Source organism: Tenrec ecaudatus, chromosome 8 (genome assembly GCF_050624435.1).
Source record: "Tenrec ecaudatus isolate mTenEca1 chromosome 8, mTenEca1.hap1, whole genome shotgun sequence".
Taxonomy (NCBI): Eukaryota; Metazoa; Chordata; class Mammalia; order Afrosoricida; family Tenrecidae; genus Tenrec; species Tenrec ecaudatus.
In genome coordinates this window covers 142,459,623-142,475,216 of record NC_134537.1, presented here as the reverse complement: position 1 = coordinate 142,475,216, position 15,594 = coordinate 142,459,623, and the positions used below count along the sequence as shown (strand labels likewise).

The 15,594-nt window shown below is 55.7% G+C and overlaps 1 protein-coding gene across 21 annotated transcripts in view; it reads left to right on the top strand.

The window, feature by feature from the left end:
• The window catches only part of DYSF (dysferlin), a 213,819-nt gene extending 201,316 nt beyond the window's left edge, over positions 1 to 12,503 (top strand). For all 21 annotated transcript variants that reach the window (XM_075556961.1, XM_075556967.1, XM_075556969.1 and 18 more), the window contains 6 exons: positions 590 to 731; positions 3,051 to 3,150; positions 6,224 to 6,402; positions 8,184 to 8,293; positions 9,762 to 9,909; positions 12,193 to 12,503. In XM_075556961.1, the coding sequence (XP_075413076.1) occupies positions 590 to 731; positions 3,051 to 3,150; positions 6,224 to 6,402; positions 8,184 to 8,293; positions 9,762 to 9,909; positions 12,193 to 12,231 (718 nt within the window). In that variant the 3' untranslated portion in view covers positions 12,232 to 12,503. The remainder of the gene's footprint in view (positions 1 to 589; positions 732 to 3,050; positions 3,151 to 6,223; positions 6,403 to 8,183; positions 8,294 to 9,761; positions 9,910 to 12,192) is intronic.
• The last annotated feature ends 3,091 nt before the right edge of the window (positions 12,504 to 15,594 follow it).

Below are 15,594 nucleotides of genomic sequence, written 5' to 3'. Positions count from 1 at the left end.
GCAGGTCAACGAAGAAAGGAAGGAGAGACCCCTGGGGGTGGTTTATGCCTTTGGGGAGTCATTTCTTCTAGTTGACTTTGACTTGCTGGCAGTGAGTTTGGTATATCCTGGATTGAACTTAATGCCACTGAGAAGTTAGATTGCTTTTAAATTTATGGGCTAGGTTGTATATCATGAAGACTTCCTAGGCATTCATTTTGCTTTCTCATTACCAAGTTCACATACTCCAAAGCAAGCAAGCAAGCAAACAAACAAACAAAGCCCTCCTCAAACCCACCGCCACTGCGACGGTGCTGACTCGGCGACCTGGTCAGGGCAGGGTAGAACTGCCCCCGTGGGGTTCCAAGGCTTTGAACTTGGCAGAAGCAGACAGCCGTATCTTTCTCCCTGGGGGGGCCTGGTGGTTTCAAACCATTGACCTTGTGGACAGCAGACCATTGAGTTTAACCCACTACGCCACCAAGGCCTCTGAACCCCTTCTTAATTCCTCAGACCTTCTTAATGCTCTGTCCGTCTAAGTTGAAGGCCGCATGTAGATACAGCAGTGGAACTTACGTTAAAGATGCTCTCTATCAACCCCTCTGTCCAGTTGGATGATGGGCTTTGAGGAACACAAACAGAAGACGGATGTGCACTATCGGTCCCTGGGCGGCGAAGGCAACTTCAACTGGAGGTTCATCTTCCCCTTTGACTACCTGCCGGCCGAGCAGGCCTGCACCGTCACTAAGAAGGTGAGTGGGGCCTCCGCCCCCAAAGATACTGCTCCCAGGACTCTCTGATGTTCGAGGGGCGACACCGCCACAGTCACTGCCTTGGACCCCCACACCCCGCCACCTGACCGCTGCTGCTGTTCCTCTCCGTCCCCACCGTTGCCTTGTCATTGGGAAGTGAGTCTCAGGAAGGTGAAGCAGCGGGTGGTTTGAGACAGAAGAGGAAGGTGGGGACCAGGTGTTGCCCTCAATGGGGCAGTGTGAGGTGTGAACTGTGGCCCAGGGAAGAAGAACCCTATTGTGGCTGCAGGGGGCTCCCTTCGGGCAGCTTGTGGGTGTCCCAGTGAGGAAGGAGAGTCGGCTGGCTCATGGGAGTGCCACAGGAGGAGAGGGGTGGAGGGTGTGCGGAAGAGAAGGGGTGGCCTAGGGCCCAATGGGCTGTGCGCTTGGGGAGAGAGATGTCCACGAGGGCTGCTTGGATGGAGAGGAGGATGCGGGGCAGGCCTAGGAGCTGAAGGGGAGGCCCAGTGGGTGGAAGTTGCATGTGAAGGGGAGACGGGAGGAGATTGAGAAGCAGTTTTGAAGTCAGGAGGGCGCGAAGAGCCTGTCTGAGCCCAGATGAGGCCAGCAAGCGAGTCTCTGGAACCAGGGGTCAGGCCCTCGGTGAGACTCCAGGGAGCTGGTCTGCATGAGGGGACTAAGTCTGGGGGTGGGGGTGGGGTGGGGTGCTCAGAGCCCCTGGGCTTGGGGGTCCTGTGCAGAATGACCCTATGCCTGGGGCTGGGGGCCTCTGGCAGGCTGGCTCTCCAGGGACCCCATTAACCAGACGAGACTGTGAGACTGTCGTAAAGCACAAGGTCTCCTTTCATCCGGTGGCTTTGAACCACCGCTGGTTGCCCCCCACCTGGAGCCCAGCACACCCACCAGGCCCGGCCTGCATGTCAGGCACCCACCCTGCAAATAAACAGCTAGTAAAAGGGCCCAGGCTGGGAGCGTAATGAGCGGCTGGGACCTGGGGGGGCTCATTCCCCAGGCTGGAACCCCAGCCCAGCTGCTCCCACCAGGAGCCCTTTGAACCTCTGGCTCATTACTGAGCCCATAAACCGGGCGGCCAGGCGGAGTGGGGGTGCCCATAAAAGCCCCGCCAGAGGAGGGGAGCACCTGCGGGAGGGCTGGGAGCCCCCATGAGCCAGGCCTGGAAAAGAGGGAGGCCTCGGCTGGGGACTGAGAGCAGGGGGGGGGGGCAGCATGGGGACCTGAGCGCCTCAGCAGCCCAGGCTGCGGCTTTGTGCTTGCCAAGGAGACCGTGCCTCCTGGGGCAGTGGTCATGGCACTGGTCCTGGCGGATTCACCCTGTCTGGGCAGCAAGGCAGTGTTGGCAAGGTATCGCCAGCCAGACCGACCGATGTCCTCCGCGCCTGCAGTCTGTCCGCACAGGGACTTGGGGTCATGCGCAGCTCTGAGTTGGCGGGAAAGCTCCAGTGACAGTCTTTTTGGTGTCTAGTGGGTGGGCCCGGGCCTCTGCATGGTGAGCCTCACACTCTGTCCCCTCTCCATGAAGCCTCTGTGGGAGGGAAGTCAAGATGGCATTGCCCTGGGTACCAAGGCTGTCTGAGGGAGGGAGTGTGGGGTTTGTACAGGAGGTGGGTGCAGAGAGAGCTGCAGAGAAGGCTCTCAGCTTCCCAGCGATGTGACCTGTAGATTCCTCTGGGCAAGCTCTCAGAGGTGATGAAGGAGCGGTGGGTGGGTGATGAGGGAGGAGCTGGGACCAGGGCCCTCCTGTGCAGTATGCCAGGAAGGATGTCTCTGGTGATGCTAGGGTAGGGTGGAGGACCCCCTGGCTCTTAGCCAGCCCAGCCTTACCCTGAGGTCATATGGGCAGCACAGGGCTGCAGGGCCAGGAGCAGGGACCTGGGACCTGACTGTGCAGCTATGCACCCTGGCTGCCACTCCCTGCCTGCCGGTGACCGTTGGACCAGCGGCTTGCCTGGGCTCCTCAGAAGATGTTGGGAGGCTGATGGGTTCAGACTGGTTGACTGGTGAGATACAGCAAGGGTGATAGTCTTCGGACAGTGACCCCTGGCATCGCCACTCCTCGTTTTCATCCTTTCTGCAGTGGGAATGGTCAGCCTGGCTCAGCCTGGGAGGCTTAGGCAGCCGTGGGCGGCGACGGAGCCGTGAGGTACCTGTAGGCCCTCTGGAACCTGCCGTTGCCACCCTCCTGCCAGGATCCAGGTTGCTGGCTAGACCTCACCCCATTGCCTCCAGCAGGCAGCCGCCAGGATGCAGGGGACCCCAGTCTCTAGCTCACTGTGCTTTTCTGCTTCTCCTCTGGGCCAGGATGCTTTCTGGAGGCTGGACAAGACCGAGAGCAAGATCCCCGCTCAGGTGGTGTTCCAGATCTGGGACAACGACAAGTTCTCCTTCGACGACTTCCTGGGTGAGCGTGTTTCCCTTGGCCCCGTTCTGCACAGCTCGGGCTCCTGCCAGGAGCCCATTCGGGAAGGCAGGGCAGCAGGAGCAGTCTGAATTCCTGCCTGGTGGTGTAGCGGTTACGTGTTGGGCTGCGATCCTCATGGTTGGCAGTTTGAAACCACCAGCAGTCCCAAGGGATAGAGCCTGGGTTTTCCACTCTTATAAACAGTGACAGCTTCAGAGACCCACAGTGGGTTGCTCTGAGCCAGCATTGACTCCATGGCTGTTAGTTGGGGTGGGGGTGGGGGTAGGGAGGGGCGTAGGAGGGAGGGAGTTCTAGGTCATGGGGACAGAAGTGCTTCCTGAGGCTGGAGAAGCTGTGTGATTGAAGTGGGCACCCAGGTGGACCAGGCAAGAGGCAGTCTTGATGCTGGGCATGGCAGGGGGTGGGGCTCAGGTAGGGAAGGGGACAGGGGAAGCACAGGTGGAGAGGCTGGAGCTCTGGCTGCCTGGCCTCCTGGCCGTGATCTGGGTCTCACCCCTACCAGTCTCCTCTCTCACTGGAGGAGTAGAGGGATTGAGCCACTCTGCACCCTTGTGCCTGAGTGGCTGAGGGATGAACAGCAAGTCTCTGATCACCAGCCCCTGGCAGGCAGGCTTCTTGGACAAATGACCGGGCAGCAACAAAGAGCTGGGTTTGGGCCCCCACCCCCACCCCCAGGGTAGAGCCTGAGGAGGAGTTGTGAGCCCGCTGGGCTCTGAGTGTCAGGGGACCAGTCGCCCTGACAAACCATGAAAGTGAACTTGTGGGAAGAAGACAGGGGCCCTGGGTTCTAGTCCTACTGGGCCTCTTGGGAGCAGGGTGGCTGGGGTCACTCCCTCAAAATGATCCTTCGGTAACTGTCAATTTCAGAAGGAGGGGTGGCCCTTCCTAAGGCATGGGGTCTCTCCCCAGTTCCTCCATCAGACCTGGCTGGTCACCTGCACACACAGGCCGTTTCACTTATGATTCTGGGCTACAGCATCCATAGAGCATAATTAGTCCACAGGTGAGCAAGGCTTCTTCCCCCACATTTTATTGTACTCTCATGCCCCCCCCCAAAGATCATTCCATGGACATTTTGACACATATATTTCAGCTCTATAAACAGGCACATGTATGCTACAGGTGTGTTTAGCATGTTTACACACATGGCATACATGAATACCAGAATATAAGATACACTGATTTCTATCTGGGATTTTTAAGAGCATCCTATATCAAGGACATCCTTTCTAGCCAATAGTTTCCTACCTGCATTTCTATTGCATCAGGATGCGTCAGCCACGTGTGCCTGGTGCGCTGTCCTAGCATGGACTCTGTGTTGCTTCACCAGTCTCCTTGTGTGGGTCTTTTGTGCATTTAAAAATTCACTTCATCGAGTCCATTCAACTCATAGTGACCCTATGAGGCAGGACAGACCTGCCTCTGTGGGTTTCTGAGGCTGTAACATTTTATGGGTGTAGAAAGCCTCATCTTTCTCCCATGGGAGTAGCTGGTGGGTTTGAACTGCAGACTTTGTGGTTAGCAGCCCAATGCATAAACCATTACGCCACCAGGACTTCCTTCCTTTTGTGCCTAGCTTTCCTTAGATCTAAGAACTAGAATTGTTAGTCTTCCTAAATGGTATTTGAAACATGGACTTGCCTTCTAGAAAAAGTTCTCTGTTCTCCTTGTTCTGCCCTGTTGGTGTAAGAGGAGGGCAACCCCCTTCCCCAAACACTTGCCACTATTGTAATCTTTGAAGGATATTTGCCGGTAGGATTTCTCATTTTCTATGCATTTCTTTATTACATTGTAAGGTGGAACATTGGGTAATGTTTTATTATAATTAATTATTATTATAATACTCTCTTATTATCCAAATTTTGGGTGGGACTTTCCTTCTCAGACCTTGGGAGCATTCATTCTTTGTTATTGAGTTTTTAGAGCTTTTTAGATGTTAAAAAACATGTTACAAAGGAAAAGAGCACATTTACTTTTTAAAAATGGAATACTTTTGCTTATGAACGTTAACATTTCTGTGATACATCCAGCCAGCCAGCCCTCCTTCCTTTGTGGAACAAGGCTTTAGAGAAATATGTTGAGAGAAAACACAAAGATGCCTGCCTTTTACCTGAATGGAGAAAACATATTTAAAGTGGGAAATCAGCATCCCTGGGCCTGAGGGGTAGGGAGGGGGAGGACTGGCATGAGAGAGATGGACAAATGGATAGATGGAACACTAACCGATTCATAGACAGACGTTGTACTCAACAAGTGGGAGGTGTCAGTGATGGAGACAGGTCAAAGCAGAGGGTGGACCGATCAATGGCGTGGGTGGATGGATAAAGGAAGGACTTCAAAGGAAGAAAATTCATACAGAAAACAGAAAAAAAAAAGGTGTATCAAAAAAATCTAATGGGGAAATAAAATAGAAAACCCAGGCAGGGAAAATCTAGTGCTCTTTTCTCGATATTCAAGAATTTCCCTAATGTGGCTCCCAAACCCATGTTTTAGATCTCTCTCCCTCACTTGATTCCTTTACCATTCCTCCGCCTCTCTTCCTGTCCTGTTACTGATTGACCGGGTGAAGCCGTGTGGAGTTGCCGTGTTTAGAGGGCAAGGAGGTCTGCGTGTGAGCACTGCCCATAAGAGTCAAGCTCAGAGGGGGAGCTGTCTGGAGCAGGGATGGGGATTATAGGTGGGCAGCTCAGTCAGTATTGCAGCGGGGCTCCTTGAATCAGGAGGGGCAAGGACAGCTTGGCCGACGGTGGTGTGTGGACGATTGGTGGATGAGTGTACCCCCCAGACTAAGGTGGACAGTCGGAAGGTAGCGAGTCCTGCTGGGGGTAAACCGAGGCAGGGGCAGAGGGTGGCACGAGCACCTGGGTGGGAAGTGGTGTCGCTCTCCTGACAGCAGATGGAGAGGGTTTGGGCCATTGGACCCAGGGCCGAGCCCAGGAATTGAGACCAAGGAGGTGACAATGATGTTTTCTTGACCCCCGTCCTGCCCTAGTAGCCCCTGGCTGGTGGCCATTCCGAAAATCCCTGACCAAAGGACTCCTCTCCGTTGCAGGCTCGCTGCAACTGGATCTCAACCGCATGCCCAAGCCTGCCAAGTCGGCAGAGAAGTGCTCCCTGGACCAGCTGGACGACACTTTCCACCCGGAGTGGTTTGTGTCCCTTTTTGAACAGAAGACAGTGAAGGGCTGGTGGCCCTGTGTGGCGGAAGTGGACGAGAAGCAGGTGCTGGCTGTAAGTCGACTGGCACAGGCACCGTGGAGAAGGGCGGTGAGGGGCGCCTCCTGCAGCATATCCTGGGTGCATGCGTGTACTGTCCTACCTCCCCTCCTCCCTCTCAGTGCCCAGCTTCCTCTCACGAGGGGTCCCCATTCCAGGGGAAGCCTCCGTAAGTGGAAAGATGCCCCATTGTCTGTGGGTCTCCTTCAGACTCTGCTAACTTGGTCTTCACAGTGAGCGTGTCGTGGGACAGTGGACAGGGCTCCAGGATTCTTCCTTGCCAGCAGGTCTGCTCTGCTTGGGAGTTTGACCAGAGGAGCAGGGTGCGTCCCTTCCTTCCTGGGGTGCAGAGCTTGGAAAGGAGGTTCATCCCTGATGGGTCACTACACATGGTGGGCAGCCAGCCAGCCCTTAAAGGGGCCCTTGATATATATATATATATATATATATATATATATATATATATATATATATATATATATATATATCCTTGTTACACAAACATTTCTTAAAACAACTAAACCAGGAATTCAAGCTCACCCAAAGAGAATCGTGTGAGGGACATGAGGGAAGAACTTGGAGAAACGAGACACCTTGCCATTAAGCAGCAAAGAAGAAAAAGGAAAGAAGCTTTTACCCCTACCCTTTATAATTAAAGGAACATTTAAAAAAGCGATAGCATTTTGCCTGATAAATCATGAAGTATCTGTGAAAAATAATCATGTTTGTCAGTGCTGAGTATGTAGAGACAGGTATCTGCTGGAGGGAGCTAATGTTTTTGCTACTTGGAAAAGCAATTTAGTAATAGCCAGCAAGACATTTAATGATATTTATGGTGGTTGATTCTGCAGTCCCACTTCTAAAACCTCTCCTAAAAAAAAATAACCAGATACAATTAAAAATTTAGGCTCTGGGATGTTTGTGGCTGCATTATTTATAATATCAAAGAGTTGGAGGCAACCCAAATGAACCAAAATAAGTAGTTTTTGCTTAGTAAATTATGGCCAGCCATCCCATAGGATAGTTTGCAGCCATTTAAAACCAAACTTTAAAGAATATATAATTATATGATGAAATAGAATATATGCCCAAGAGGGGTGGGGGTGAGGAGCGGAGCAGCAAGCCATGGAAGTGCACACAAAGTCAAAGAACCCACTGCCGTTGAGTTTGTGCTGACTCCTAGCGACTCCGTAGGACAGAGCGCGTCTGCCGCTGTCGGTGTCGGAGACTGTCAATCTTTGAGGGAGTCGAAAGCCTCTCTTTCTCCCAAGGAGTGGCTCGTGGTCTTGAACGGCCAACCTTGCCGTTAGTAGCCCAACTCGTAACTACGCCACCAGGGCGCCTTTGAACTACGTACACAGCCTGATATTTCACCTACTTGAAGGGGAACAGAAAATGCCAAGATGCATACAAATATGAGCAGTTTTTGTCCATCAAGTGGAGAATATGTGACATTCGCCTCTCTATCCACCTTTGTTTCCTTACAAGGGCCATGCGCTGCTTTGGATGATCAAAATAACCTTATCATTTTTTTTCCTTTCAAAACAATTCAGTGGCCCTGGTAGTGCCACGGTTAAGTGCTTGATCGCCAACTCAAAGGTTGGTGGTTCGAACATATCCAGTCGCCCTGCAGGAGAAAGATCTGGCTATCAGCTCCCGTAAAGACCCTGCTGTGGGGCAGTTCTACTCTGTCACACGGGGTGGCCCCTAATAGCTACAACAACGACATGTGGCTGTGGAGGTCTGCCCTGGCCTGGCTTCTGCCCAGGTGCCTGACCAGCTCCCTCTGCCCGCAGGGCAAGCTGGAGATGACCCTGGAGATCGTAGCCGAGAGTGAGCACGAGGAGCGGCCCGCTGGCCAGGGCAGAGACGAACCTAACATGAACCCCAAGCTCGAGGACCCGAGGTGAGTGCCCAGCCCTGGCCCGTGTACACTGCACCCCGGGGAGCACAGGCTACCCGCTGCTCAGCCCACAGCAGAGCCCAGGCCTGAGAGACACACGTGCCTCATGGGGGGCCACGTTCTAACTGGGAAGGAGGATGTCATCCCAGGGAGCCTTGAACTCCTCAGTAATTCAAGACACAGGCCCCCCGCGAAGGACCTGTTAGATGTGCAAACAGATAAGCACAGGCCAAGATGGCCCCTGGGGTGTTACTTAGGGGACCACTTCAGAAGAAGGGGCTGCAGATCTGACAGCTCAGCCGTGGAAGCCCCCTATAGAGCCCTTCTTCTTGGACACTCACCCATGGGGTTGCCCTGAGTCGGAGTTCACTGGACAGCAACAGGTTGGGGTACCTGCTGGCTGGGTGCTGAGCATGTCGTCCGAGGACCGGTGTGCCTTGTGCTGGGGAGCCTCCCCTGGATGGTGGCTGTTCTGGTCCCCAGGTTACAGGGGAAGGAACAGGTCCAACCACAGTAGATCCGGAAGGGCAGCCCCACTTGAGGAAGTGGTGACGTTGTAGGTCTCCAACCTGCTCTGCTAGGCGCTGGAGCTCGGTCAGCATCTTCCTCCTTATCCAGCTGCCTACTCTGCTCCTGGGATACCAGAGTGGCCGTAGACTGGTCTCTCAGCCTGAGCTTTCCATCTGTGAAATGGGGAGACCAGGTCTCCCTGCCCGACGTCACTGGCCTCTGGGTTAGACCAAGCCGGTGGGTATGGCAGCCTGGGAGGCAGTTTCTGGGTCCTCACGATGGATGGCTCTCGCGGGCTGTCTTTGCTGGGTCTCCCCCTGCCATCGACACAGCTCGGGTTGGGCATAGTACAGACTGTTCTCCTGGCCACGGTTCTATGCCAGCGCCACGGGGCTGGCAGGGCCCCTGCCTGGGGATACTGGGCTGGCCCAGAGAGGTGAGAGGCTCGCCTGCTTCCATAGCTATTGACAATCGAGACACGAAATCCCACTTGCAGCTCAAGTTGTTCCTGACTGTGAGTGGGAGAAAATGACTTTTCTGGGTTCTCTTGCCACCGTCCCTCCCTCCCCATTGGCTTGTCTGGTCCCGTGGGGCCTTGCTCCTTGAATGAGACAGCCCTGGAGGGTCTTCCTGGCTCCCAGATCTGTAGCCTGTGACTACTATGTCCTGGGGCAGGAAGGAGGGAGGGTGGCAGTGAGGGCGTGCTGGAGAGGGAGGGTCGCAGGCCTGGCATGTTCTGCAGGTGCCCAGCAGAGGAGGGCAGCACAGCTGGGCGATACGGTAGCAGCGGCTTGGGGAAGCGGATTGGCTGCCTGCTTGGGGCAGAGTTTGGGGGCCGGGTGGGCATAAGGCTGGGGTGTCCGGGGCTCTGACCAGATGTTGGGAGTGGAGAGCCGGCCTTGGGGAAACGGGCCGTGGTCTGAGGGTGCTTGCTGAATGACCCCTGGGACCTGCCTTCCAGGCGCCCCGACACCTCCTTCCTGTGGTTCACCTCGCCGTACAAGACGATGAAGTTCATCCTGTGGCGGCGGTTCCGCTGCGCCATCATCCTCTTCATTCTCCTCTTTGTCCTGCTGCTGTTCTTGGGAATCTTCGTCTACGCCTTCCCGGTGAGCGGGCCCTAGGGGGGAGCCACAGCCCCATTCTGGGGAGCCCTGCCACTCAGCGGGGCACAGCACCTGTGTGCTGGGCAGTTGTTCTCCTGAAAGAATCCCCCCATCTGCAGGAGAACACTGGCTTCCCTCCTGGGGGAGGGAGTTCCTAGTCTGATGGAGGGGGCACGGTCTCCGCTCCGAGGAGTGTCTGCTTGCCCAGGGGACAAAGTCCTAGCCTCAGGGGAGAGGGGGGCATGTGGTCCGCAGGGGGCCACGGAGCCCTTGTCCTCATAGGGGTGACCCAGCAGCGAGGCTGGAATAGTCACAGAGGGTTTACAGCCCCGTGGCTGGGGTGAACTTCTGGAACTGGGTCCAGCGGGGAGGGGAGATAAGCAGCTGAGAAGACCCCCGTGTCGGTGGGTGAGGTCTGCACCTGTTGAAGCCCCATGGTGGGGGCTGAGGGCTGTCGTCAGGAACCTGGGCCTGGGCGAGGGTCTCACCAGCATCTGCCGGAGGACCTTAGAGCCCGCGTCCTGCCTCCTGCAGCCAGGCCGGGGTGGGGAGGGGTGGGGTGAATGAACAGGCACCATCTCGGGGCCCCTCTCCTTGGGGCTGGTGCCCCCTTAGGATGGAAGGTGAAGAGGGCAGCAGATGCCCCGTCTAGGCTGGCCAGGGACCCCAGGGGCTGCTGCGTGGCGAGGCGCAGACAGTGGGATCTTAGAAAGAGAGCTGGGACCTACCCTTGCGTGTGCATGGTGGGCTCTGAGGAGCATCAGCAGCCCTGGGCGCTTGTTAGGAATGCCTGGGCTTGGCTTACAGGGAGCTGCATTTGGCCCATCGAGGGTCAAGAAGCACTGAGGTAGATCACGCAGCCCTGCACGTGGTGTCGGGTTCCAGGGCGTCTCCCCGACATCCGCCTATGTAGGGGTTGGAGGAGGTCAGCGCAGACCTTCTGGGCCTGGGTCTGTGGTTGGGACGTCCATCCCCTTCCCCATGGCCTCCCCACAGGGCCTCCTGAAGGGCTAGGGAGAAAGCAGGCAGGGCTCAAAGTGACCTCCTCCTACCCTTTCAGTGCCCAGCCTCAGCAGCAGGCCACCGCAGGGGCCTGGGGAAGGTGGCCCTGCTGCTGGCTGGGCAGGGAAGGGAATGGGAGAGTCCTGTCTCTCCCAGCCTCATGCCTGAACTCTGGCAGCCTTCACTCCAGGTCCTGTGGGCAGGGGCCCAGTCGTGCTTGGGGATAGGGGTCAGGGACGCCCCTTCAGTCCCTCTGTCTCTCGGTCCCCACGGTCCTTCAAGTTGTTCTGGAAATCGCCCTCTTTGAAGTGACAACCCTGCCCTCCCTCCCTATGACCTGCGGGAGGGGAGCAGGCTAGGGAGATGTCAGGTGATCAGGAGAAAGGGACCAGGCTGGGCCTGAGGCTCTCCATTGCCTTTGCTTCCAGACTGCCTTTCTACACCTGGCTAGTCTCAGCTCCAAGGGGTGGCCAGGTGCAGACCCCAGGCCCCTGCTTTCCAGTGGCCCCTCCCTCCCTCCCTCCCTGGCATCAGGCTGGGGAGCAGTCCCTCGCCAGGGCCTGGTGGAGGGGCCCAGGGGCAGGCCCACCTCCTGACTCCTCCCAGTCCTGCCCTCAGAGCTGGTGGGAGGCAGGCGGGGCTTTGGCAGGAGGGAGCATGGGGCTTTGTTTGTAGCACTGGCTTTACCAGGGCAGCGCTGGGGAACATCTTGTCCCAATTAGGAGCCCTGTGTTGTGTTGTGTTTTCATGGTTTTTCTTTTGGGGTGAGGCAGGGGTGGGGGGAAGGGGGAGGTGTGGGGAGGGGAGGTACCTGTCAGGTCTGCAGCAGGCGGGGTGTAATGAAGGGAGACCCATCTCCAGCACGGACTGCCCTGGAGGTCACTCCTGGAACCCCAACACTGACACGTTGTTGGCTCTGGGGAGAAGAGTGAGGGTCCTGGCCGATCCTGCCCCCAGCCTGGCCTTGGTCTCAGAGGGGTCTCCGTGGCAGCCGGTTTGGACATAGGGCGTCTCTAACTTGGTCGGTAGAGAGAAGACCCAGTGAGCTTGGGCCCTGGGTGGAGTGAGGCAGTAGAGGTGTAGCATTGGTTGCGTGTGGGCTGAGTCTGGGTAGTGGGTGGGAAGGGCAGGTGGGGATAGTTAGGTGAATGGCCATGAGCCTCTCTCCCCAGCTCCCTGCCTCCCAGGCAACTGGGCCTCACCCTCCAAGCCCCTCAATGAAAGCCAGCGCTTCCTGCTGCCCAGCTGGGGCCACAGGTGACCCTGCCTCCTCCCTCCTTCCAGAATTATGCCGCCATGAAGCTGGTGAAGCCCTTCAGCTGAGACACTCCTGCCCGTGAGGAGGAGGGCAGGTGTGGCTGACCTCCCGGCCCGGCACTGGCCTGCCCTGCCCCCTCTGCCCAGCTCAGCTGAGCTCTCCACACCGCCAAGGCCTTGACTATCCTGCCACGGTGGGCAGACAGACCGATGGACTGGCATGTGTGCCCATCGCTGGTCACAGCAAGCATGAGTCTCGCTGCTTCATCATTTCTCCTTCCCCATTCATTTTTTTGGATCAACTCATATTTTAGTAAAAAACAAACAAACAAGCAAAATCTAGTATTTTAAGTCACAAAGCTGTGTTCATGTGTGCCTATCTTGATTACCTGTAATGGGGGGGGGAACTGGGTTTGGGAGTGTGCCTGAGTGGGACTGGGCACACAGGTCGGGGGGCACGTGCCCTCTCTGGCTCAGCCTTCTCTGGAGAGCAGAGATGGGAGGGCAGTGGATATGGGTCCCTGAGGAATTAGTGATTCCCCTGGGTAGGGGTAGGATGGAGGGGGGCATTGAGGCTTGCCTGGACACCTAGCATTTTCCCTGTCTTCTCCCCCCTTCCTCCCCTCCCCTCTCTAGAACGTGCCCCATTTCCCATGACCCTTTCTCCCGGGGCTTCTCCTCTCCCTTCCCAACTGCCCTGTGCTCAGGAGGGCGGTGCTCGTCCCCCGGGCTCCCAGGGCAGTTTCCCTGATGGAAAGGAGGACAGGGAGAGGATAGGCCTGGAAACTCCCCCAGGCTGAGCTGTCTACTGGGCTTGGACCTTGCCCTCATCCCCCTGCCTCGGTGCCCTGGGGATCCCCCTCTCAGTTCCCTTGCCCGGCTTTACCGGTTCCATCTGGGCAAAGACACCTAGTCTTGCCGTCTTGTCCTGATGTCTTCTGCAGGAACCGGGCTGGATTTAGGGGAGCTGCAGGAACATACTTTCAGAAAAAGCCAAGAGCATGAATCAAACCAGAGGCCTTAGCCCCGCCGCCCGAGGGGCTGGCACACAGTGAGCGCAGTCTGGTTGCTGCGTTCCTCAGGAGGCCTCTCCTGTTTCCCCGCTGTGGGACCGCTCCCCTGGCCCAGCCCCAAAGGCCCACCAGGAACCTTCCAGCAACCCTTGGCTCCTCATGGCACCTGGGGCCCGTGGGCAGCTCCAGAGCACAGGCACTGGCTTCTCCTGACCCCTCCTGGGTGCCAGAGTGACTCACCTCCTGAGAGCGGCAGGCTGGAGGTGGCCCTCGAAGCCCCAGCTGCCCACGGGCCTGGGATACTTGGTGGCCATTCCTGAGAGCCTGGGACTGGAGCCATGTGCCAGGCTGCCACGCCTCACACACAACATGCCGTGGGCACCAGGGTCAAACACTTTTCGGGAAGGTCAATGTGGAGTCTTCACAGAGACTCTGTGTGTGTGTGTGTGTGTGTGTGTGTGTGTGTGTGTGCATTCTCACACCTTCCATACTTCAGACAAGGAGGTGAAAGGAAGTAAGAGGTGGGGTTCTAGCTCCTGGGAGTGGTGAGAGGTGCTTTTTAGGGTAGGGGGAATTGAGTCTATGGAGAGAGAGGGAAAGGTCAAAGACTTGAACGAGAATGTGGGCCAGTTAAATCCTGCAACCTGTTTTGAGAGAGGTTTTGCTCTTCCCGGTGCAGGAAGGCGGGAGGACCGCAGTGCACGCAGTGCCATTCTCGGCTGCGTTCACAGGGTTTAGGGGCCACTGCTTATCCATTCCTCTTGTATGTCTTCATTCGGCTCCTCGCGCTGTTGTGGGTGCCGGCGAGAGGAACCCATGCTCAAGCTGTGCTAGCGAAGGGAAGGTAAGGCTTAGGGAAATTGAATAGCCAGAAGGACTGGCTTCAGGCAAGGGCTGATCCAGCGCCTGGACCAAGTCACTAAAATCTTTTCGTCTGTCTGCCTTTCTGTTCCATCTCTTCAGGACTGGCATCCTGCTAGAGCTGGCTCCACTTCTGGACCTGGGGTTGCACCTGCTCCCCAGGCACTGCAGAGTCGCTAAGCAAAAACTCGGGGTGTGTGTGCGGCCGGGAGGCATTGAGGCTTGCCTGGACACAGACAGACCATGTCCAGCGATCACTGACTGGGTTGCTCTCCTCAGTTGTAGCCGTGGCTCACACAGGATTCCTGACCTTCCATTGCACCCAGCCAGGCAGGGACAGTGCCTCATGCCCTAAGGGGAGTATCTGAGAACTGGCCCGAGGAGAGGGGACAAGAGATGCCACTTAGCTGACAGAGTGGTTCTGTGGCTAAGACAGGAAGGGTGTTCTGGGAGGCAGAGACAGAAGAAGAGTCGGGGTGCCTGACTCATCTGGTGTGTTAGCTTGGGTAGACTAGAGAAACAAATCCAGGGAGACTCATATGTTTATAAGAGAGAGTTTTATATAAAGGGTAATTGTACATTAAGAAAGCAACTCAACCTAGTCCAGTCTAAGCCCATAAGTCTGATATTAGCTCATATGTCTGAAACCAATCTATAAAGTCCTCTTCAGAATCATGAAACTCATACAATGACATCAAATGTAGGAAGATCACAGGTCAGTTGGCGCAAAGTCTTATGGATCCAGTGGCGGTAGAAGCAGCTTAGCGCTGGCAGGGGTCTCCACGTGGCTCCTGCAGTTCCTAGGGCACGGTCTATCAGTAGAGTGCCACGTGTCTTGTTACTAGAGTGTGTCACATGGAGTGAGCCTGTCAGTAAAGAGAAAAAGTGTCTCCCACCTCCAAGGAGGAAAATACAGGAGTTCCCAGAATCCTTAGGAGAAGGCCATGCCCGCACAGAGGCCTCACTGGCTATGATCTAATTCACAGACTAGACTCTACCCCCTCACTCTTAATCCTCTCAAGTTCCAAATTGACAGAAGATTATATATTGTATATACTCGAGTATAAGCCGACCTGAAATTTTAAAAATAAAATTTTGAAAAGTTTAGTTTGAAAATTTCAAGTTGGCTTATACTTGAGCATATACGTTAATGACCACATCTGGTCAGAGGGAGACCAGGCCAGAGAGGAGCATGCCTGGAAAGTTAAAGGGGAGAGGACCTAGAAGCCCCTTCAAGAGCCAGATGCTGAGGGACTTTGGGTGGGCAGCTGAGTTTGAACCCATCCTGGTGGCAGAGCGGCTCAGAAGGGCAGAGAGGCGGACTGGCCTTGTCACTGTCGTGGTTTTTGAAAATTAATTTTAGCTTCATTCTTACCCTGGGAGAAGGGGGTTCTCTGGGGCATTTGTGTGGACTTTGGGTTAATAAACATTATGACCTAAGTGCTTTTAAGAGGGCAAATGCCTAAAGATGGTGCCCAATTCTCCAAAAAGGTCCAGGATACCTAATGACCAAAAAATGTTGTTGCAGGAAAGGTGGGTCCTTAGTCCATGAACT